This window comes from Corvus moneduloides, chromosome 1 (genome assembly GCF_009650955.1).
Source record: "Corvus moneduloides isolate bCorMon1 chromosome 1, bCorMon1.pri, whole genome shotgun sequence".
Lineage (NCBI taxonomy): Eukaryota > Metazoa > Chordata > Aves > Passeriformes > Corvidae > Corvus > Corvus moneduloides.
In genome coordinates this window covers 26,515,727-26,541,747 of record NC_045476.1, presented here as the reverse complement: position 1 = coordinate 26,541,747, position 26,021 = coordinate 26,515,727, and the positions used below count along the sequence as shown (strand labels likewise).

The 26,021-nt window shown below is 38.6% G+C and overlaps 1 protein-coding gene across 4 annotated transcripts in view; it reads right to left on the bottom strand.

Annotated features, from left to right (window-relative positions):
• Positions 1-26,021, bottom strand: part of ADCY1 (adenylate cyclase 1) — a 160,955-nt gene that overhangs the window by 107,628 nt on the left and 27,306 nt on the right. For 3 of the 4 annotated variants that reach the window (XM_032102857.1, XM_032102862.1, XM_032102870.1), the window contains exon 2: positions 10,828-10,977. The exons of the other annotated variant lie outside the window; for it this stretch is intronic. In XM_032102857.1, the coding sequence (XP_031958748.1) occupies positions 10,828-10,977 (150 nt within the window). The remainder of the gene's footprint in view (positions 1-10,827; positions 10,978-26,021) is intronic. 4 annotated transcript variants of the gene reach the window in all.

Here is a 26,021-nt window from a genome sequence, read left to right as displayed (position 1 = left end):
AGAATCAGTGGAACTTTGAGGACACAGTGCTGTGCTAGTACCAGTGCTTCACAGCACGGCTACTGTCTGATACAGCATACATTTATTTAGAGTTGCAGCGGTGACTCAGTATCAGCACACGCTCTTTTTTAGTACAGATCTTTGCTGGTGCAGAACAAGCATGAACTCTTGAGTAAAGATAAGCTTTTTGATTGCTAGTGATAAAAACTGAGCCCACTAGTGGGTGTAAGCAGACTAAGGAATGAAAAAACCCCAGGAGCCTGAAGTCAGAAAAAGTAATTTTAGAACCTAAGAAAGACATATTAAGGGGCAAACAGTTAGCATTTCCTTTTTCAAGGACCATAAATGCCTTTAGTATAGCAATAGGAAAGACAATCATGGCACAAAACAGTAAAATGAAATAGATGTCTGAATCTCCAAAGACTAAGATATAAATATGGTTTGCTTTGAAAATCTAGATATTTTTCTAATTTAGATTAGAAAAATCTAAAAGCCTTTGTCCTTTGCTATTTGTCCTCATTTTGTCTCTTCATAGAGCACAGGAGTGAGCCTAACCCATAGCAGAAAATCTCACTGCCTTCCAAAGGGGAAGAAAAAGGACCAATCGCTAATATGCTAAGGAAGCAAAGAGTGTATTCACCCACTTAAAATAGCAAGTGTGACTCAGATTTAGTTCATTATTTCCTTGTCAGACTGGGAAATTCCTAATCAAATGTCCCTGAAGGGGAGCTAAACTCCAAATGAAAGAAGTTTATATCGAAGAGGTAATGGGGAACAGAAACCTTGGAAAGAATTTAAATCACACAACAGACAGAAGTTCATTTCATAGAATGGCAAACCTGACAAAAATACTACCTTAGAATGTATTTGTTTTGCCAGTTAATGGGGTGTAGTCTAGCTCTTTTCCTCCACAGACAGTTGCCCAAAAGAAACAGGCAAAAAATCCACAAGAGCATGTGTGCCAGCAGCATATACTTTCATATATTGGAATGAAAGTAAACTGCCCAGCTCAGTATCCTGTTCATGGAGATAATCTGTGCTTAAGTGGTAACATATCATATGGCAAACTGCACATGTGGCAGTGCCAGCGGTTGTGACATGAAACACCTTGGTTGCAAAACAGTTGGTCTATGGCGGAACCACCCTGTGTTTGAAGACTGGCACAGGAAAAGTGCCAAAGTTGTGTAATGTGTTAGCTAACTTTTTGTTACAGTTAAGACTCTTCTAGAAGTGAAAACAATTCTGTGTACAGCAATAAAAATACATATAAGAGGACTTTTCTAATGACATTTTAAAGCTTTCTACAAATTCCTGCTGCCGAGGGAAGAACATCAGAATTTACTCCTGAGGTTGCTTTACTTCACACCGTGGCGTCCTACTAAAATGCATAATAACATTGCATTAGTGTTCACACAACGCTGCAGTCATGGATATTACTCTAAATTTAGAAATCAGCTGTAAGAAACTCTTTTGAATTATTTGTCTTACAATTTAACTTCAGAATCTGATGCGCTATAGCCAGTGTGCCTAATTATGATAATTTGCCTTGGCAACTGTTATTCATGATGTTATCTGCTGAAAACTGGTATCTGCTTAAAGCTGTATGGTTGTGCGTTTTTAATCATCTAATAAGGACAGGTTTGTGTGATCCTGTTCATCCCTCCTCCTCCATTCTCTCTAATTGAAAATACACAAAGGAAGTAGAAAAAATAAACTGAAAAATTCAGTCAAACACTAGAATATTTGATTGACGGTTGAAAGAGAACATACTATAAATTTTCTATTATTTATTCCAAAACTCTTAACAGCCAAAGTATTAACAGGTTTAGAATTATATAACCACTAATTTTTAAGTTATCAATTTATCGCAGGATCATTTAGGTTGGAAAAGACCGCTGAGATCATCAAGTCCAACCTCTGGCCAGACACCACTTTGTCAACTAGACTATGACACTGAGTGCCATGTCCAGTTGGTTTTTTTGAACACCTCCAACGATGGCAGCTCCACCACCTCCCTGGGCAGTCCATCTCAATGTTTGACAACCCTTATCATGAAGAAATTCTTCCTCATGTTCAACCTGAACCTTCCTCGGTGCAGTTTGAGGTCATGTCCTCTCGTCACTTGTTACCTGGGACAAGAGACTGACCCCCTGTAGTGGTTTGGCCCAAAATACTCATTACTGCTTATCTTCTGTGAGATAAGAATTAGGAGAAACGCAAAGCAGGCACCAAACTTGAAAGAATAGAAAGAAGTTTATTAACAGACCTAAAAGAAGGGAAAAAAAATTATACCATACCTTCAGAACTCTCCTCCTCCCCTCACCTTCCTCCCTTCTCTCCCTGACAATGCAAAAAGACAACCCTTCAGATGTTCAGTCTGTTTACCACTTCCATAATAAACTTGGCCGCAGTGGAGGGGCGGGGGAGGGAGCCGAGCCGCTCTGGCTTCCCACAGCCCTGCTGGGGGGGGTCATCCTGGAGCCATGGGCTGGGCCCACTGGCCCCTGCACGGGCCCCGCAGCCACTTGTCCCAGCACCGGAAACGAGAGAGAGAGCTGGGGGGGTGTGTCTATTCTGAAGTGTGGGTCACAGAGGCGGTCACAACTTTAAGTGGCTTAAAGAATTGTCCATATTCAAACTGGCCAGCTGATAGGTTCTATCAGGTCCCAGAGGAAGCTGTAAGCACCCCTTAGCAAGGACATCCCTTCCGGGACTATGCTTGCTAACCTATGACACCCCCACCTGTCTACACCAGGCTGTGGGGAGAGATAAGATAGAATTGGGTTGCAAGCTGTGGGATGTGCCTGCAGAGGCACATAGCGGTACAAAGGAGCACATAGCGGTACAAAGGAGCACATAGCGGTACAAAGGAGCACATAGCGGTACAAAGGAGCAAACGGCAGCACAGAGAAGCTTGTCTCCACCGGACCCTGGGGGGAGGAGGTGTCACACGGCAGACCCCTATGGAGAGGAGGCTGCCAGGAGCTGATAGACGGGTGAACAGCAAGTGATCACCCCATAGAAGGACACTGAGAAAGTGTGTTGCTGATGTGGCAACACGGGATAGGTCACATAGTGAGAATTGCCATGTAAGGAAATACTGTGCCTTGGAAAAGTGTACAGAACCAGCTTGTTTCTTTGAATAAACGATTCAGATTCCCTGCTGGTCTGAGTCTGTGCCTCAATCGCTGACACCAAGCCAGTTGTAGAGATGAGGGGATTCAGGCAGCTGTAGAGATCAATAAGATCCCCCACGAGCCTCTTTGTCTCCAGACTAAACAACCACAGCTTCCTCAACAACTCCTCACAGGACTTACTCTCCAAACCCTTCCCCGGCTTGACTGCCCTTCTCTGGACACACTCCAGCATCTCAATGTCTTTCTTGTAGAGGGGGGTCCAAAACTGAACACAGGATTCACAGTGTGTCCTCACCAGTGCCGAGTACATGGGGACAATCACTGCCCTGGTCCTGCTGGCCACACTATTGCTGATACAGGCCAGAATGCCACTGCCCTTTTTGGCCTCCTGGGTACACTCTGGCTCATGTTCAGCTGCTGACCAGCAAGCCCAGCTCTTTTCCACCAGGCAGCTTTCCAACCACTCTCTCCCAAGTCTGTAGCACTGCAAGGGCAGGTCCTGGCACTTGGCCTTGTTGAACCTCGATCCATCAATGCAGCCTGTCCAGATCCCGCTGCAGAGCCTTCCTATTCTCTAGCAGATCAATACTCCCACCCAAAAGTTTATCTACTCTACTCAAAGTAAGCCAGCATACATTACATATAAGAGCTTAACATGCGTGGCATGACTGTATGCATACATCTATGAGAAAAAAAAAATGCAACAAACAACAGTCCAAGACATCTTCCTGCTTAGCCTGAATATGAGTGACTACATGTGTACTGGAAAACAGAGTTCATATGCCCTCTTTTTACCTTTATAAATCCATAACAAATCTTTATAGAGAGGTATTTAACTTAATAAATCTATAAATTTTTGAAACTTTGTGACATAAAGTATAATGGCTGTCAACCAATTTAATTGATATATTTAATTTGCTTTTTTTTTACACTGAGTTTAATTTTCTTCACAGTGGCTAGTAGGGTGCTGTGGTTTGGATTTGTGCTCAAAACAGTGTTGATAACACAGGGATATTTTAGTTATTGCTGGTCAGAGTTTACTCAGAGCCAGGGGCTTTTCTGCTTCTCACAGCACCCTGACAGCAAGGAGGCTTTAGATACACGAGAAGCTGGGAGGGGACACAGGCAGGACACCTGACCCCAACTAACCAAAGGGATTTTCCATAACATATGGTGTCATGCTCAGCATATAAGCTGGTGGAAAAAAGAGGAAGGGGGGAAGATGGTGTTCAGAGTCATGGCATTTATCTTCTCAAGTGACTATTACACGTGATGAAACTCTGCTTTCCCAGGAATGGCTGAACACCAGCCTGCCAGTTGGGAAGCAGTGAATTAATTTCTTGTTTTGTTTTGCTTGCATCTACAGCTTTTGCTTTAGCTATTAAAGTGTCTTTATCTCAATCCATGAGTTTTCTCACCTTTACTCTTTCTATTCTCTCTCCCATCCCACCATGGAGGGAGGGAGGGAGGGAGGGAGTGAGAGAGAGAGCGGCTATTTGGTGCTCAGTTGCTGCCTGGGGTTAAACCACATTTACTAACATCAGAAAGCTTTCAGGGAATGAAATAAAGTTAAACCAAATTGTTATAGTAATGATCTGGCCTGTTCTTATATGTGTTTTTTAAGATGTTTTTATGGACTTTTCTTATGTTTCATTTTGTAAAACAAAGGCATGCAGCTACGAGTAATAAAATTACAAGGCAATTAAAATATAAAAATTTTATATGATTTACAACAGTGTGTTTTTATTGTATGTGACCCACTTTACGTATGTTTTCACACTTTGGAATTGCAAGTCTAGTAGCAAGGTACATCCCTCTCTTATCTTACAGCTGTGCAGCCCTAAGTTGAGGTGTCCTCTTGTAACCACTCCTAAGAAAAACCTCACCTTGTGTTTAACAAGGAGTTCAGGATAGAAGGGTTGAACTACCCTTGGATGTGCCTGTTACTACTCGGGATTAATGCCTATAGGTTAAAAGGTTAGATTATAAGCCTCACTTTTACTTGGCCAAAGTCAGGTAAGAGGAGTCCTGGTGGTGTGCCAAGTACTATTATTGCACTAACTGCATTCAGATGAGATGTTTATTCTGCACAACAAGAGGTGCACTAGATCTGTAAAATTAAAAAATATTTATTTGTTTGCTATACCTTTCCTTGGAGGGGGTTACAAGCAACTCCTAATGACTTCAGGTTGAAGCTGAAGCCTTCTACCTGGAGGTTTTAATTTCACCTGAGTAGCCCTCAGCTTTATTATTTGCTCTATGAAGGATAGACACATGCACAGTTATTGCAGGTGCTGGTCAGTACAAAGCTTCTGGGCAATTATTGCTGTGTGGGAGAGAGAAATGTGCCTCCATGTCTCTTTTTATCTGAGGAAGGTGAAAGATGGACCAAGGAAGCCACATATCAGGATAAAGGCAGACAACAGTTCATTTTTTTTCTGTGTAAGGATCTAAGCAGCCAAATGGAGCAAACGAAGCAGGTAAGAAAAGTTCCAATCTCTGATGCTGCTATTTGGCTAAGGGGCACTGGTGGTCAGCCTGCACAAGTGGGCCTGAAGTCCAGTAGTTCAAACTGACAGTCTGAAACACTCCTTATTTCCTGTTTTTCCTGATCCTAGTAAAGAACAAATAGATTTTTGAAGATAGAATTTCCTGTATAAGACTGTGATTTGATGACAGAATAGATACAATTTTAAGCTTCCCTGTAACATAGAACATAGCACTAATGTGGTACAGGCTCACCCTGTTAGCTAAAATTAGTCCACCTATGTTTTTCAAAGCTCATACTGGCTAGCTTTTGCAGAGGATCAGGTATCATCACACACCTTGCACTTTGTGCAATATCAGAATCACTTCCCTGCTGCACACTAGACAATTTGACAAGAACATGCTTTTGCATCCATACATGATCCAGGTGAAATTTTTGCTGCGGGGCTATTTGCTGATGCACTCAGCCAGTATGAACGGTTATGGAAAAAAGGCCTGTGTTTTAATGATAAATTTAATATATTCTTATGCACCACAATGGAAAAAAAGTTGCAAGATTCTGAGAATAAAAAGTATGGGAAACATGAGAACCTGATAAGCATGCTGTCAGGCACTCTAGAAATTACTTCTGCCTCAGGCTGTGCAAATAACTAATTCCTCAGTTTAGTTGCTGAATTGAAAGGATAAAAACCTCAGCAAACTGTTATGCATTACCAAAACAAAATCCAACATGATTTTCTTTATTCAAAGTTAATGTAATTTTTTCCCTTTCTTCATAAGTGCTTGAAATTAAACACAACAGACAAAACCACTGGAGGGTTTCTGTAGGTGTCATCTTTTTACTCAAAGGCACAGGAGGTAGTACACATATCCAAAATGTGTAATGTCTCGATTTGTCTTAAAGGGGAATCTGAATGCAGCAGAGAATTTGAACGCAAGACATCCTAAGCAGTAGTTCAAAGTATTGTGCAGTGAGAGTCATGGTGTCTTTTGTTGATACCTTTTCCATTTCTATGAATAGTTATTAATCAAATCTCTGACTCAGTGGCGACCCAGTTACTACATGCAATGTTAAGGACATTGCCCTAAATTGCAGAAGACACTTGGAATGCAAACACATATGCATGCAGACATTTGCACACACAGTTCAGCATTGCATAAGGAAAATTTAGCTAGCTGCACATGATCTGGTGAACACGTATTGAAGAACTGCAGACCACCACCAAAATGCTAGTCTGTCTCCCAGAACCAGTGTTACTGCAGTAGCATGGTGATGAACAATCCTTTCTCTCAGCAAATCTGATTAGTCTAGCTGGAGTGGCAGGCTTGTGGTTCTGAAGCTAGACACAGAGTTGGCTGTCTCAGCCCCATGCTTCCTAAATCCCAATAATTTTTAAGTGCTTCTTTCACTTTCTTATATTAAATGAATATAAATGTCATGCATTGTAGTGACGTACACAACTATTTTTTGAAAGACAGGTGCCACCAATAAATACATTTCTCCAGACCCAATGGTTTGAAAAACTAGATGTGATTTCACAATTAGTTTTTAAGGTAGCAAATCCCCCATTCTGGAGACTTTGCTATTTTCCAGTTGATTTTCCACCATCAATTCTAATTGTGAGGACGTACAAAAGTAACATTAAGGAGGGAAGGAAAGATCTAAATAAGCGGCTTGAAAGATGGATTCTATTTTGCAAACATATTTGCATGTATTTATGAAATTAACTAACCATATAGATATCTAAGGTGGTTTTGTGGGCTTTGAAGGTTTGCATGAAAACAAAAGTTTTTCTAGCCTGCCTTATATGAAAGCAACAGGCATTTTTCACATCAATGTGTGCTACATCATGTGCATTTCACCAAGGTAAATTATATGCTTTATCCCCAAATTCAATGCATGAATATGCATAAAAATATTCTTATTTTCAAGGCAAGGAATGGAGGGAATGTGATTAAGATTTGTAACAAGGTTGGCAAGATTGGGGTAAGATACAGCTTGCATACATCAGGAGACCAAAGACACTATAGATCTTCAGCTTGGATAGAGAGATGAGCAGGGTTATGAAAGTCTACAGTGTTGTGAGTGGCATGGAAGAGGTTACTGTAGGATGATTACCCATGTCACAAAACAAGAGCTGGAAAGCACGCAATCAATTCATCAGACAACAAGTCTATGACAAATAAGAGGAAGTTCTGTTTCACAGTGCATAATTAGCATATGAACTACTACACAGTTAGTGATGGCCACAAAACTGTGGGGACAACAGAACTATACAGATGCTGAAAGAGACACTCAGAAAATGGGAGTCTACAGGCCTTTAAAGACAGTGGTCTGGTTGCTTTTCCAGTTAAGGTGGCCTCAGAAGAACAATGGTATCTCTCCCTTGGAGCACAGCTCCACTGCAGGAGCACAGCTCCACTTCAGGGGCCACTAAGCCTGGAATTAATACATGGTGAGCCACATCTTCCTTATTCATATCCCTTCTTATTGAGATGGCAATCAGTTCAATCAGCAGCAGGCTCCTTCTTTTTCTATGCTGAATACATCCCCCATTCCCCATCCCTGCTGGCTCTTTTCTTTCTTACTTGGGAAGTGGTGAAGTACTGCCTGGAAGATCAGTTAGGATGCCTTAACACCAGCAGTCCTTCAGGGAGCTGGGTGACAATGCTTTTTTTGCTGTATGGGCAAAGGATAATCTGGAATTAAGGAAGCGGACACAGAGAGATGGTGCAGTGGGAGTGAGGGGAAGTGCTCATATGCTCTGACTGAGCATGAACAGGAAAAACACAATTCCAGGGAACAGGACCCTCCTCACAATAATTATTTTTAGCTGTTTTCTCTGCAGAGGATGGTTTGCTGCTGAGATTTATAGATAACAAGAGAAGAAGCTTATCTCAAGCAAATTATTATAATTATTTGCTCATTATCTAAAACTTACTTGGTTCTTGGCCTTTGCTTCTGGTGGAATTGCAGTCTAACATTCAGCAACAAAACAAAAGGATGATGCCACCATCAAGGCCAGTGTCACAATGTATTCATTGTGACTACAGAGAATAAATAAGAGGGTGAGCATTACACGGAATTTTAAAATAAACAGAATCTGTCCGCTCCCCTTCTCCCCAGCAATGCTTTCAAGCTTACTTGCATGAGTCCAAAAATGTGACAACATGAGATATTTACTCCTGCTCATAAAAATAGTTTTATCAAAATTATCACGTGGGACTATTACTACAAATATATCCCATGAGGAGAATTCACTGTAAGTAGGACACAGAGGTAGAAATCTCACTTACAGTTTCAGCTGTGGTATCTGTCTCACACAATCAACACTTTAACTCCAGAAAGCTGTGTATATTCAAAAGCCAAGAGTATATTCTTTCCTTTGCAGTTAGAGACTTGCACAGAAATATCAGGGAAAGGTTTTAGTATTTTGGATTACAATTCTCAGTGTTGAAGGGCTATGTTTTTTAGGGCAGAATATTTGGATAAGACAAGAAAGTCTGATGGAAACATTCAGTCCTTTTTAACATGTAATGTCGATACCTCAGAGAACAAAAATACAGGACCGATCACAAAACTTGAACTAGGTCAGCAGCGTTTCTTCTCTCAAAACACTCCTGAGTGTTGCCAGCTGGAAACTCAGGGCATGTTATGCCACAGCAACTGCAGAATAATTTTTAAGCCTGTAATTGTGTCTTAATTCTCACTCTGGTTCTAGAGGTATGCTAATATAGTGCGAAAGCAGCCACAGAAAGTATTTTGGTGGTACTTCTGACAGCTAATTAGCATATTTCACTACTGCATTGAGTTTTACACTGTAATGCATAAAGTTAATTTCACAAGTGTAGGAGAAAAGTTATTCTCTTCCCTGACCTGTACACTGCATTGAAAAAACATTTGCAGGATTATCTAGGTATACTATCTACAATAATGGCATTTATGTGTAATGTTACTGCTTTCGTTGTGTTTCTACATGCATAGAAAATATATAAAATAAGACAGATTGCTAGTGTGTTAACAAGAGAAACACAAAAATCAGTTTTGTTTTCGTGTTGGATCTGAGAAGTAGTTTTTCAAAGGCACAAATGACAGGTTTGTTTAAATCCCATGGAAATTCACTTATCACACATTTATGCCTTTAAAAAATCTGCAGCTTTGGATTACAAAAGACCAGTATTAAATCTAAAGGCTTTAATCCAAATACCATTTTTGCACAGCCAGCAAAGATATGCAGTGTTCAAAGAGATGTCTACTTACTACAGAGTATATTCAGCTCATAAAAATGCATTCACTTAATTCATAACAAAAAGGACTTAAGGACCTGTGTTACTCCACACATAGGAATAGCCTTGCTAGAGAAATTGCAAATGAGGGGAGGTAAAATCGTGTGACGTACATCTTGTTTGGCATAAGTAACTACCCTGCCACAGAGGTCAGTCTAGGTATTCCAGTGTCACCCTCTATTATCACCTATACAGAAAGAAAAAGCTAGTTCAAACCTTACAGACCAACAGATCATAGCAGGTTTAAGCCTCAGATCTGTGAGTAACAGGAAGCTCCACAATATAGCACGTTTTTTCTGTAGTTTCCAAATATGATTGAAAGGCTGATAAAATTCTGTGAAATAAACTATCAAATAACTGAGGTGATTTTTGAGAAGAGATATTGATTGCTATCACAGTTATTCTTATTAGTTGTACAAAAATATAATAAATATATTCTTGTTATCAATTATACTTATGCAGTTATCAGCGCAGCTCCTTGTGCCCAAAATGTTGACTTTTTTTGTAGGCGTTGTGAAGGCAAACAGGTTAAAGCATACTCAGCCAGAAGAAAAGTATTTACAGTGCATCTAACACCCACCCAAAAACATCCATGCAGATAAATAACCACAATCTTTTATTACAGTAGTACGTTAGCTTTGACTCAGCCCTAAAATAGATCTCCTCTGGCACTGGAGCTGACAGTAGCTGTGGGGTCAGCCTGCACCTTCTCTGAGTGCCGCAGATGAAGAGTGAAGACTGTGCATGCACTGGGCAGGAAGAGCTGAAGCAGAGGGGGGAAGGCAGCACTTCCTTCACAATGGAAATGCACACATGCCCTAGCATGTATCTGGCAACAATGTCCTAACCTGTGGTTCACATAACTACTGTCATCTCAGGAGAAACCGAGAAAAATAAATAAGGCTTAGAAACTGACCTGTTTTTCATTTTCATCCTCCAGTCTCAGCCTGTCCTCAATGCAGTTCCTGGCCTGAAGGAATGCCTTCCTCTGAGCCCTTTCTGTCAAAATCCTCACAAAGACCCCATACAAATTTACACTGACAAAAAGGATTGCATTGGCCACAAGCTGTAAGAAAGAAAGAAAAATAAATGAATATTTTATAATACAGATTTTTATTTTACATTTCTGCTCAGCAAAATAGATATATAAAAAAACCTGTTTGAAAACTGTGCTTTGCTAGTCCTGTAACTGATACCCCCTCTTGCAGTGAAACAATTACAGCAGCTACCACAAATCCAGACAAGCAATATTGCACAATACAGAATTTTACATCTGCTGAAGTTAATTTCTTTTATGATGATCTGTAGCTTGTCATCTTCGTTCATCATAATTTCTTTCATCAGCCCATTGGCAGATGTGTCCATCTAATAAGGAGAGCAATATCATCAGTATTGGTTCAAAATACCCTGAAAACTGAAACTGTTTTCCTATGCCTTTGTAAAGTAAGGATATTATTGTTCCTTTTTTTATAGTGGAGAAGAAAGGCACTGACAAACCTGTGACCAAATAAAAATGTGTGCCTAGGTATCCCAAGCTTTCATATTGTGTAGTTTGTATTTGGAAAATCTGCTTCTCTTCCCCTATCTACTGTCAGCAACCCTACTGTACTTTTTGAGAAATCATCCAAAATATCATTGATGCTATCTTGCACCAGATCTCTCAGAAGGTGCTGAGTCCTTTCAAATGATGGCCCTCAGCACAATGCAAGGCTATTTTTATGCAATAATCAACAACCATGAATTACTTTGGAACTACATCTATAAACAGTGTTATTATGAAGGACACAAAAATGACTCAACTGCCCTTCTGGGTTTTTTTAATGTTTTAACAACATGTAATAAAGTTACTTAACTAACATAAATAACTGAACAGTGGTTTGTACACAACCTCCCAATCTAAGGCAATTCTGTCCAAGTTTCTCACCACGTCTCTGAAACATGTCTTCAGATTGTAATTTCTGCAATGAAATGTGTATTTAGTAAAGAGGAAATAATGCCTTTTTACCCAATGTATTTTCAGTACCAGTATCCTTATATACCCTAGAGCCTACCACAGCATCATGATAAGGATTTACGGGACTCACAAATTCCAAAAATTCAGAAACAAGCTGGCATTTAAATTGGCCAAGTGTAAGCATAATAAGAGCAAAGAAAGACATTACAGCGAGTAAGAGCAAAGAAAGACATTACAGCGAGTAAAACAATTCATATTAAGTTCCTATGCACCTAAAATACTTCAAAAAGACCATAAAATTGACATTGGTTTCCTAATTCAAGTTTACTAGCGTAAATTAGAGAGGAGACCATTTTTGTTTGCACAGTATAATGGGTCAAAGTCTGCACACATGAACAACATAATCAAATGTTAAGAAAAATAAAGCTACTGATGTTGTAGAGAATGCTTCCTAACAGGAAGGTTGAAGGTTTTATGGTAAGCCAATATGCCGATATGGTAAACAAAGATCCAAAATGGCATCCCTGATGCTTTTGGAAAGACTTTGGGAAATGTTTGACCCTGCAAAAATAAGAAGGAAATCTCTGATGCGTGTTAGAATTTCTGATTCTAAAGGTAATATATATCACACCTCTTGTGACCTCAGAATAGTGGGAAGAATTGAAAGACTCTATCTGGGTCAGTTTTCCAGACCTTCATGGATTCATAAGTCCTCTAACTTTTACCTTCAAACCTGGTTGTTTTTAGTTAATAGGACACCAACAACAAATTCCCTGCAAACATTCTCACCAGCACAAAATCCAAAGATAACCTGTCACAATAAAAGGAGCTCTACCTAACATTAGTGGTACTTTTCCCCTCAGTTATCAAAAAAGAAACCATTATCTCACAAAGGCTAAAAGCAGTGAAGAATGATGTTATAGCTTTCTCCCGAGAATGGCAAAATGCAGGTTCAGGTGCATTCAAATGAATTTTAACCTAACAATCTCATATACCACTTAGTTACATGCCACTTCTGATGATAATACAGATAGTAAAACTTTGAAGATGAAATGCAGTACATGAGCATATTATTTCATGATACAGGCTGAGCATAAACAGTCTGCAATTCCTATTCTGCTTTATTTTGTTTGATCACAGAGAACTGTTTGAGGTGTATCAATTTTTTATCACAAGTTAACACCTACTAAAATGAAATGACTGTAGAAATTCCAGTGGAATCCTATTTTTAGAGACATGAATGTGGCCACACTCATCGTATCTCTGCATTTTGTCATGCCGAAGTATAGTGGCAACAGTGTATTTTAAAGCTAATTCTTAAAGTGCAATAGAATAAAAATAGAAAGGATTTTTAAAGGTTGTATTCAAAGACAGTGAAGAGAGCCCACAGAATGAGCAAAGCTGACAGTTACAGACAGTGCAACTGCTTGACCCTGTCCATACACAAAACAGCTGTTAATAACACAGGGTGAGAAACTATCTTTATGTGCTGATATCAGAGTGGCTCAAGACATAAATAATTACCACTACAGACAATAAAAAAAGTCAACTCTGTTTCTGTATTTCAACTGGAAACAGTAAAAGACCATATATTGTAACAATCTGCCAACTGTTCGGGGGCTATCATGATTTCACTCAAGCAGCAGTGATCACCTGGACTTGGGGTAGGTGGGTCCCTGCTACTTTCAGGCTCAGCAGGGTAAGTAATTTTCCAACATGCTTTGAACAGTTTAAGATAAAACAGAGGCTTAGCTGTCAGCTCTGGCCTGCAGGGAATCAGAAAAGTGATAAAGCAAGTAAAAGATTCATAGATTTCAAAATGTGAGAAAAGAAAGTAGGGCAGATTGTCTCCCGAGGAATAAGTTCCTTTCCTCCACAACCCATTTCTACTTAATTATTATTTTTCCCCCAATTGCAACTAAATACTAGTCTTTCACTCTAGGTTTCTCAAATGTGTGCCATTTTTCAGTCCTTTCATTTTAATACATACCTCTATATCTACACACATACATACATATATATACATATACATACATACATATATATATATATACACACACACACACACATATATTTCATACATTATGTCCCATAATTCCAGGAAAGACTGTGAGACTTGATGTTAAAACTAAGGAACATTGAAGAGGTACTAAGGCATTTAGAACTGCTGAAATATCAAGGACTTTCGTTTTAGGTCATTCCTACATTATTTACTATACTACTGCTTAGTAGGAAAAAGAGTGCTCCTAAGGTTTCACCATCCCGTTTTATTTATAGAACTACAAAAAAACCAATTTACTTGATGCAACACAAAATGGTTCAAAGACAATTTTATGCTGAAAACTTTCAAACAATGTTACTCTTTCAATCCATAATGAGATTACAGGTCAGCCAGAACAAAAAAAAAAAATGGTATCAGGGTCATGAAAGCATTTTTCTAAATTTTTTTGGTTTTTTTATCACTGTCATTGAATCTTGTATCATGCATTCTGCTTATTGCAGCATTTCAGTATGAACATCCTGAGCTTTAAGATTCTCTAGTCCTAAGTGGTTATACTCCCTGTCAGTGGATGAATTCTGGCATTGTTACTTGTGTAAGGGCGTTACCAAAGACAGACTTCCAATATAGCTAATCCTTGTGCACTGCCTAGTCAGGAACCTCCAGCAGGTATTTCAGCCAAATGTCTGGCTCTCTCTCCTGTTTATTTCTCCATTGCATTTTTTCGGTCTCAATTTACTTTTGGAAGGGAACTCAAACTGTGCAATACAGCAACACCCATCAAGGAGTGAGAAAGTAATTCTAGCAGCAGACATATGTAACATGCACATGCATACACAGAGCTTGAGGAGTTTAATTAAAGATCTCCTTTTTATTCCCCAGATTCATCTCCCTCTTCTTGAGTCTCCCACAGGATTAGTTGAGAAACTCTTTGAAGAGTCTTTTGAAACCTTTTTCTCTATTCCAGATAGGATTTATTCTCTACTTCTTTTTCTTTCAAAGCAAGGACGCTCATGTGTGCATTCATGGGTTGCTCTTTCTCAAATAAATGGTGAAAAATTCTTCTACATATTATTATTTTCCTTTTGAGAGGACTCTGCTTACTCAGCAGACTAGTTCTGTTATCAGGATAAAAGTCGGATAGTAGATGGTTCAAACTTAAAGCTGGTTTTCATTGGGGAGTAGCTTTCTGTTTGTACTACAATATTGTCTCAGAAAAAATGTGGCTACTTCACAAAGGTGTAAGCGACTTCCGGATCACAGAAAACATTTTAACAAAGTGATATTCATACAGATGGTTATTGAAGTGCCCAACTGAATAGACTAAATGATAAACAATCATACATAATCATAGACTAAAGAATAAAGGAAGGAAATTTCAGGAGACTCCCTCAGAATTGCATTGTGCTTTCTAAAAGGTGGACTTGTGGTGTGAGTAGGACTTCAATAGCTACCACTCCCAGAATTATAATTTAGGGGCTAATATCAATATTCGATTTATTCTCAGAAGCATGAGTTCTCATGAAAACCCATAACGTAGATTGGAATATGTAGGAGATATGGCCAGCATTTAAATATGAAAACTGAAATTTGCAGGAAAAGAAAAGATCAATGCAATTCCTGTATATCTTAATCCTTAAATACCTGATGAGAGGTATGGTGAGTCTAAACTCTACTTACAGTTTTCTCCATTAACTGAATTTTACTGCAAGTAATTTCTGTGCCACTATTGTTGTTCCTGTTAAGATAATGTAATATTTACTCATTCTGTCAAAATACTTTGAGATATGGCAATGCAATGCATTACTTTAAAATATGAATGTCTATTGTGAGGGATGTTTCTAAAGAAGGAGTCATGAACAGCTTACAAAAATGAGTCAGTGCTTCTATCATTAAAACCCTTGAAGAGCAAGGCAAGACTGTGCTCTTTATGAAAATTTTTGGTATCATGAACAAGAGTTTAAACAAAAATATTTTCTCCTGTTATGGAAAATATTACCATTAGAGCAGTGCTTTATTTACAGTGCTAGACAGTACAGAGGAGAATGCACAACCAGCTCTTGATTCTGACACAGTTTTGTTAAGTTCAGTAATTAATTTAGTCAACTCACTTTGAAACATTTTGAGCATACTTATTTACTAAATCTGCTCCCTCTGATTACTGAAGTAGTGTAACACAGGAAAGAGAACTTCTTCTTAGTTCCTGACAGTCTCCTGAAAAGAACACACTCCTACCAGAGGAGGCAGCTAAACAATTTTTCTCCAAATAAATGTATTCCCATTTTGAATAAACATCCCTCTATTATTTTTGTAAAGTTTTTGTTCCAGCTGGCTTATATCATATGCTAAGGAAATGCTGTTCTGCTGTGCTATTCACCATGGTTTCTGTGCTCATTAATAACCTCCTGAATGTACAGCATACTCTAAAAGAAGAGTAGTGAGCAGTTATTTCAGTGATGAGTGCAGATGTCACTGTTGAGGAAAAGACAGTAGCACTGGGATGTCTATAACCATACAAGTAAAGAGAAATTTTTACAATATCTAGGATGCTAAGTCCACTAACCACAGCCAGTTTTTCTGAAGTGTACATGCACAATGTGTAATTGCAGAAATCCACTCTGTGTCTCTGCCTTTGTTTGCATACCTGTTTGACCAAAGTAAAAGACACAATTTATAAACACTGTTTAAAATACATGCCATACACCTTTGTAAAAAAATTCCCTCTACAAAGGCAGAGTCATTGAGAGCCATCAAACACCTCAGTCTTAGAAATTTCACTTCTTCCATCTTTCTCCAAAGGATATGCCATTTTAGCTTGGAAGCATGCTCTGGGAGAAAAGCTAAGTGCACCTCCCTCTCATGTTATAGACTGTTGGCTATTTATCTTGTCCAAAGCACTTACCTCTCAGATTAAGTAGCAGAGAATTAGGATGGAATAGCAGAAGTAGAGCTGATTGAATCATAAATTTGGAATCCTAAACCTTATGTAGTACTGAAACTTAAAAAACTTTTGGTAAATGTAACTATGATTATGCAAGATACCAAATATTTCTTTTGCTGAAGTTTCAGAGCAGCAGCTTTCTTATCAATACCCTCAGTCAAGTATGTGACATGAATCTATGACATCAATTTCAGGATCCTGTTTTTGAGATTCTCAACTTTTGTGCCTTTCTTAGGGAATTTCTGAAAGGAACTCACAAATCTATCATTTATACCTTTCCCAATATCAATAAATTAAGTCTTTATTTTGATGTACCAAGACTACTGGGTTTGGGGCTTTTTGGTTTTTTTTGTTTTGTTTTTGGTTTGTTGTTGTTGTTGCTTGTTTTTTGTTGTTGGTTTTTTTGTTTTGTTTTTTCCTTGTTAGAAAGACAGAAAGCAGAACTTAGGCACAAGAACTTTTGTTCTTTTCTGTTTTTTTACTGAAGTAAGAAAGCCAATTTTTAGGGAATAGGAAAAATACCATACAAAGAGAGGTAACCTACGATAGAGCACTGATAGATGAAATTTTAGAAAAAAGAAATAAAGGACTGGATGGAAAACACAGGCTGAAATACCTTTAAGCATAACTTCTAAATCACTTCAAACCTTTCCAAATAATGAATGACTTCATAAAAGCTGTACTTCTGGGAAAAAAAGAAAAAAGACCAAAACACACAGCAATATTCTTTTACAAATGGTTGGTGAAACTGCAACAGTACTGTTTGAAACTTGCCAATGGTAAGCACTGGGCTATTGCACTTCAGATATAAAAAAAAAAAAAAATTAAGAAAACAGTATTACTTGTCTCCACCTGATGCCTGTTTTTTTCCATAATGTGTACCTACTGATACATCTGTGTTATTGACAACATGTGTTGTCAACTTGTGAACAATATTAATTATTTCTCTTGGTCTCATATTTGTATGCACAAGCCCAACTGATGTTAGTATCAACAATCTTCCCATATATCAAACTAGAACTTAAGATGGATGAATAGAGGTTACTTCTACATAAAGCAACAAACTCTCTTCAAAGCCCACAGAAGTGGGGCTATTCAGAAGAGAATATTGGAAAAATATTACCTGTGAAGGAAAAACAATTTCCCAGTCATCCATATTAATTTCTGGGTAGACAGGAGAACTGGCTTTCCACAGTTTTTCTGAGAGGCTACAAATGCCTCTCACAGAAGATATGACAGATGTGAAACCTCAGCTGTAGTTTTCTCTTGCTCTGTGTACTGCACTCCAGAGTGTGTAACAGGTTCACAGCACAACACATACCCAACACAATAATATGGTCTCAGTCACTTCCATCTGTGGAAAGACACCACAATGAGCTACCCAGAAAAACATTAAAATATTCTTGCTAATGCATTACACGTCACATCTCACATATTTCTTAGTTCTGAGAAGATACAGGCAAATGTTACTGACATGGTTTAGGAATGGTATTCCCCAATTTAGCACTGTCACCGAAATACTCCAGTCCATGCAGAAACACTCCAAACCATGCACAGCTCTCTCACTCACTCCCTCCTCCCGCTCCTCGTCTTTCTGCAGCAGCTGGAGAGGAGAAATGGAGGCACAACAGGCAAAGATCATTGGTAGAGATAAGAACAATTTATCAGAAACAGCAATGAAATAAGCAAGGTAACAGCACAATATCAATGACAGAGTGCACAGGAGAGGGAAATGATTTACACGCTATTGTTCACCACCAGCAATACCCTGAGCACGGGGAGGGAGCCCTTCTCCTGCCCCTGGCAATGATGGGAGGTGGTATAGGATAACCTCTGGGTCTGAGCCAAGCCTCTTGTGGCTACTGCAAACATTAACCCTCTCCTAGCTGGAACCAGGGCAGTTACTTATATTTCTTTTCTGATTTAGCTGTTGCATTCTTTTGCAGTGTATTTTAAGCCATCACAGAACAAATAAACCCTCATTTCTTCAGTATACTGGAAGTGTAATAGTATACGCTTCTGTACACTTGGTAGTTTGCTATGGGTTTGGGTTTTTGGACATTGCAATTGCTTCCAAACATTATGAATAGCTGCTATCTATCACAAAATACTTGGAATATATTGCCAAAGCCATTTCAAATAATTTCTATAGCAACTGTGGCCAACAGTTTTATTTATTTGTGCATGCTATTAACTTCACAGAGTCCAGGTTATCAGCCTCTGAAGCTATTCTATATCAACTCGAATTCTACAGCTTTCTCCCTTTTTTCTATTGGTTAGTATAACACTATGTTGTGCAATTAGAGCACAGTGCAGTAATCTGTTGTCCAAAATTTATTTACATTTGCTATATGCAACACATGGTTCCTTTCCCACACAAGAATCAATCTGAATATCTTTTTTTTAAGCTGAAGTAATTAAATGCATCAAGATTGTGGGGATATACAATCCAAGCTAGTTTGAAACCTTTAGTTTGAAACCATAGTTGCTAGGTGACTGGACCTTCAGATCTTAAGTGCAATTTTTCTTCATTTGAGTTCTGTGCATGGCTGAGAAACAGCATGTAGTGGTCTCAGTCTGGTGCCTGGCTGCTGTAGACAGGAAGCATTTCTTATCTAGAGTACAGCTCTTAGACTACAGGTGCAGAATGAGGCCATGGTTTCAGTTCAGCAAGGGCAGACACATTTTCAGACTGCAACTGTAACAACCCAAGGAGGAAATGTGCCTGCTCTGAGTGGAACAGCCTCTTTCCCAGGCTTCCTGCCATGCACCTTTTGCAGCCCATTGTGAGCCACAGTTGGAGTGAACTCACTGTTGCCTCATGCTGCTGTGGCATGATCTGGTTATACGCACAAAATTTACTCCACAATGTCCCCCTTCCAGGGCTGGCTTTCCGAAGAGACACAGTTGTGTTGAGCTCCTGCATGTTCTGACAACTGGAACATGCTTCTAGCTTTTCACTTAAGTCCTCTCAGTCAGCGGCTTTAGTTGTCAAAGTGTTTTCTGTGAAAACTCAAAAGTGCTATACAAAGTTTTGCCAGTAAACAGTGCTGGGGCGGAGGGCTATTCTGCCAGCCAGTGATAGAACTAGTGACAAAACATGGGTTTTCTGAGTCTGAGCTCTGTTCTCAGGTGTTTAAGCTTGGACTTGTCAAGCCTAGGAACAGTGCTGCTGGGGATGAAATACTATCCCCAGGCTTACTCTTCATGCTGCACAGCCACTGAACCATCTATCTGGTACTGAAATGGTGTTCTGTGCTGCACACAGGCTACTTCCAAAGAGGACTTGAATTTTACTCCTGGAAAGTTGGTTGCATAAATCGTAGGAAATGCAACACCCATCTCTAAAACCTCTAAGTGCCTTTTTTGAATTTAGCTTCATGGTACTTTTTCAAGGTCTAGGAGACAGCCATGGTTACAATCAGGTTCCCAAGTCAGTGTGTGTCAGTTAGGTATAATCACAGACATATTGCAGATGAGAAAATAAACACAGATTAAACTCAAGCAGCTGTCAGAATATTACACTGTAATGAACTCATGGTCAGGAAATCATGCTGAAATGCATTACTTAAGATCTTATATAGTAAATTCAAGTAATTTTTGGTGACCCAAGCAGTGTCAGGTACACATTTCTCATATCAAGTATGGAACTTCATATTTATTTCATGCCACTAAAAACAGTTTGCCCCCCAAATGTCCAGAAGTATACAGAAGTCTTCTAACAAATCACCTCAAAATTAAATTGAATGACTAAACTGCGAGGAGTTGGTTCTCCCTCACTGGTGAAACACCTGGTCCTTTTCCAGATGAATGAAGCCAGATGGAGATAAAGAGAGGAAAAAGTGCATGTCCTGTTGCCCTGGCTGTTTGTGCACTGTTAGGTGAAAACATGACTGCATTAGGACTAAAATGATCTCAGTCAGTTTCCCCTTCCACCAAAAAGATTGCCTGCTAGACCTGACAACTGTCCTGTTGCATCAGTTTTCTTGGTCTCCATGCAGACATTTGATGAAGCTGGTGAATGATGTCACTTCTGGTCAATTGTCCTGAAAAGATGAAAGTGTTTGCCTTGAGGAAACCATGTTCTATTACAGAGAGCCCAGTTACTTTTCTCCCATTGTGCTTTACAACTTGCAAGAGCTGTCTTTACAGATAATAAGATTTTCACTCTGCAGGGTCATTTAAGCTACAGTGTCTTCTGTCAGTGTTGGCATTTGAGAGCTTTAATACTGTCAGAGTTGTAAAGGAGCAACTTAAGAAGAGATGGAGAATCTTAGCCATTTTCTGGTTCAACTTTGAAAATTATTTTTGCAATGAGAAACCAATACATCACTAAGAAACTGATTAAACAATAGATTAATAGGAGATTTAACAAAACAAATTCTGGTCACATTTGCACTTGATGGATGGACTGGTTAGGAACACAAGAAAATATTCCTCTGTTTAATTATTGTAATTAACAATTAAATCAAGCAGTCAATTTTTTTCAAGAGAAGCCAAAGAAATTCTAAAGATTTAGGATCAAAGGATCAAATCCAACTAATTTTCAGTTACTGACCCTAAAAATCAAGTTTATTGCTGGAACCTATGCATGGTAATGAGTAAAAATAGTCTGTGTGTGCTAAAGAATGGAGGTATGGTTCCATGGTTGGGAATTCGGGTAGCATTCCAAACTGATTCATACAAACCTCACTGCTGGATCAGGACCTTAGAAATGACAGTATGCCAACTTTGCAGGCAACAGAGTGCTTTGAAAGACATATCATAAGGGCACAAGAGTAATAAATTCTTGCATCACATGATTGTCTTGTTGTTTGTACATTTTCTGGTTCTGTTTTAATGTAACATCATTTAAATGCAAAAAAAATGATTTTGGACAAAAGTCACAATATTGTGAATGCCAGTCATATAAAAACACAGAGTTGAACTGCAGAAATAAATTAAAGTATTATCTCAAAAACCTGAAGTTGTAACAGGATATAAATGAAGTGGTTTTTGAGAGAAAGGAGGATTAAATGGGAGAAAAGGCAAAATAAAAAAAGAAAAAAGTAAAACAATGAAGTGGAACTGAAATATGCCTAGTCTGAACAGAAGAGTAGAAGAATAATAAGGGGGCTAAAAGGACAGATATGATGCCAAATTAGTACAGTCTTGAAGACTGTGCTATCTTTTATTCCTTTTTCATTTGTTTGATGTGGATTATTTTCCTATTTTAATTTTCTTTTTTTGCTAATGTCATATTTTGGTCTGCCTTGTAAGAGAGGGGTTTGGGATATCTTTCATGTAGATGAAAGAGATACGTAAAGATCATGGACTGCTGTACTTTGAATTCTGAACAAGATGCCCTTTCTGGTTTGGTTTTTTTGGGCTTCTATAGCTACCAAAATACTTAGAAACTCACCTCAACTTTCATTTAATTTCCTCCTCCCTAAAAACTCTCTGGTGGGTCTATTTTCTGCTTTGCATGCCGTTTCAGTTCTGGGTAGCTTAAGGTTGTCCATCAAATTAAGATTGTACGATCTTAAGAGAAATAGTGTTATTTCCACGTACATATTATAAAAGATTGCAAACAGCAGAATTTTATGCCCTGGAAAAGACAAGAGTGGTATTTAACTGAGTTACTGAGTATTCTGAATATTTCTTTTTCTGCTCCAAAACAAATGAGAAAGGAGAGACAATATGTTAAGCCCCAAAGCAAGATGTTTACTGGTAACAAAATAGTAAAAGTCAATTGCAACTACTGTAATATGTCGTATTATGTCATATTATATCTTCCTTAACTGTACATAAATCGCCTCTTAAGGGTTTGCTGATTGCACTCTTTATTGCACAAATAAACAAAGAAATAACAAGGATATAACAGGACATGTACTCTACAGTGTCGCTGTACTTTAGCCTTCTTTTGGTACAGGCTCTGCTTGTTGTCTGATCTCAAAGCTGCAGAATAAATCCAGGATTGTATTTGTGCATGTTTACAACAGCAAGAAAAATGCCCAACATGATGTGTATCCCCTATCACCTTCTCTATGCCCAGACATGATTCCTGTGCCTTTCTGCGTCTTTAAAACTGGGTGCGGGAGAAAGAAAAAAAGAAGCCAGATGAACTTTTCAAAGCGGTTTGTGCTCCAAGGTCACACTACTCCTCTGCGTGCTTCTGTGGCAGCAAGAGCAGAGGACACTGGTCTTGAGTAGCATGAAGAAAAGTTTGTCTGGCTTTTTTACTAATTTACACAGATTCATTAGTGATAGTTCTTCTCCCTTCAGAACTAAGTACCAGTGATCTGATCATAATTTCCTCAATGAAGCCACCTGAAGTACTTCTTAAAAGAGCATCAAACATTGAAACATGGGATACCTGAAAGTTGAGGTGATAATGTAAGTTCAGTGAAGACCCTTAAAAAATGGAGGTGTTGACTTAGTGATTTTGAAACAGGATGAGTTTTTGCAAGCAGGATGAACTTCAAAGAAATAAAAAATGATTGAAAACAAAACAAAAGAACTGGAGAATTTTGACAAGGTGGAAGACCACACAGTTCAAGAGTACACATCCTTAGCGGCTGAAGTTAAAAACAGATTACTTAGAGTAAGAACAGTTGCAGGGAGAAACAATGAAGCAAATGAAACAATACCATTAAAAACCACTAGCTTGAACCAGTCAAGTCCCATCTAAACAGTGTAGAAAGTCGGTAGACAGATCAAACGGGTGTGTGCTTGTATGCTAATACAGAATGGGGAACTGGGATGAATTAAAATCGAGTAAGAAAGATCATATTAGAAGGCAGAAGTGGTTATTATTGTTGGTTTTATATAGGAAAAAGTGATAAAAAATTATGAAGAGCAACAGAATCCCTAGGAAAAGCATACTCAGGGAAAAGGCAACTCGATGCTTAAAGGAAAGGTGTGTCTGTAAACATGAAGTCTGTCTCTGTAGGTATTTTTATTTAAAAATTAATCTGAACTAATACAAGCGCAAATCACAGGATCACTACTTCTGTTCACTTTTAGGTGTCTCCAGCAAATTGTAGCAGTATCTTTCATTAAGTCCAAATGCCAGCTAAAACACTAGTCAGAGATTAAATCCATGATGTTCACAAAAAGTTCCGTCAACTTTAGAGATATAACCCTACTCTTTACATTACATAAATAACAATTGCCCCAGTGCAATTACTTTTACTAAAAACTCAAACGCATCGTCTATAATCAATTAAATAATCTATAATAAACTAATTCTGACAGTAGTCGCTTCACATGATCTGGTTCACTTTTGCATCTACATGAAAGTCAGAATGTCAGCAGGCTTTCTGCTTTAACAGTTTAGGTTTTCACACTGTGTTCTAAAGACTAAGTTAATATAGCAATGTTATTTTTGCCAGGCTATCTACGTGTCTCTAATATTTTGAAAGTTATTTTAAATTCTGGCTTTTATAACATTGCATTTGCTATATTACCTTGCTTTGGCATGTTGGAAAAAAAACCCAAACACATTTATTTAAACAAGGCAAATTTTCATATTGAGTAAATAACGGGTCTGTTTTGATATAATTAATCAAGAACTAAGATTCAAATTTTAAAGAGGACTCCGAATAACTTTATTCATGTTAATATGTCTGTAATTGTGTTCAGATTACATAAATTATATACAATTTTACCTTAAAGACCTGTGCTAATAGGGATATTGAGTGAGATATATTTCCACTGTAAGGCACTGTGTAATGAGTTCAGTGTAAAAAAACCACCAAGTAATTACATTTTTGCCTGCCTAAATTACCCCTGTAGGTTCAGTGGATTGTAGGAATCTGCCAGCTGTTAAGCAGCTACTGGGTTTCACCTCAAGTAACAGCTTTTCAGCAATGCACTTGGCAAAATAATTCCTCTAAGTCTTACAGTGCTTTCAAATGGAGCAATATATCTAACTCATCACCTGTATAATTGCACAATTAATGAAACCTAGTGGTTGCTGCCTCCAGTAATACATTATGCAGCACCAACTCACAACTGCCACTCTTTGAGGCAGGGAAGACCATGAGTTTTCAGGGTTTTTTAGTAAACAGTGAATGTACAGTATGGCATAGTATTTTGAGTAATCAAGACAAGACTACTGATAGAAGTAGGATACAAGTATAAGTGGAACAATAAGTTGATCTACCAAACCAACATTTTAGCAAAAATGAGTCAGTTTATTCAGGGAGTTATGACTTCTTTGCACAGTTACAATAGAGAGCCAGTCACCAACACCCTTCAAAGGTGCATGTCGTAAGGTTGACCAGTGCTTGTATGTCTCTTGAGGACAGCACAGTGCTGCAAAAACAATACCTGCTGAGCTCTGAAAAACTCTTTATCCACAGAAATGCAGTCTCTCTGCCTGAGAGACTTGAAACTCACTCTTATGAGAGTTTATCCTTCCAGGTGCAATGCCGTGCTCACATTGCTTCTGGTTTCAGTGTTTGAACAGATTCTTTAAGCTGTTTGCTACATCCTCATTAGTGCTGCTATGAACACATCAAATGGGGAGTGGGTGGGGGGAGGCACAAAGGCAATATGAGCCATCTGAAGCAGAGACTGCCCTGATGCTACTTTCTGCTGACTCTAGTTTCTGTCCTGAGTCAGCAATCACAAGTTTAACTGGCTCAGGGAACTCACCTGACTACAAATAACCTACTATGTACAAATAATCTTATTTTTTAAAGTTGTACCCCTTGAGAGATTACATGCTTTTCAACACTTAGCAACATGAGAATCACCACTGCATGAAAATATGTTCCAGCTAAATAAAATGAATTAAGCAAGATGCCACAGATATTGCTATTAAGTCATAAAATGTTGGCCCTGATTATTTCCACAGGGAGGCTGGTAACAGTTATGAAGATGCTGACTTTAAAGATGCTTAGTTTATTTAAGTTGTAAAAGAACCCAGAAAAGGGCTTCAAATGTCTGGTTTATTTAACAGTACAGGTGCAAAACAGAAAGGTGTAATGAATAGCCTTTGCTAAGCCTCGACTTTCAAGAAGGTCCTCTTCAACAGAATAGTCCAGAGTGTCTTGAATGAATAATACAACTACATTCTGAAGCCGGCAGTGACTTCTTAAACATTTGGTCCCCTGATCACACAGCTCTCATCCATGCTGCCCATGTAGAAAAAGGTATGGCAGGTACCTCCAGCCTCCAAAGAGACACCAGCTATGGACTAAGTGCAGTAACTCTCTCCTGCTACTATGT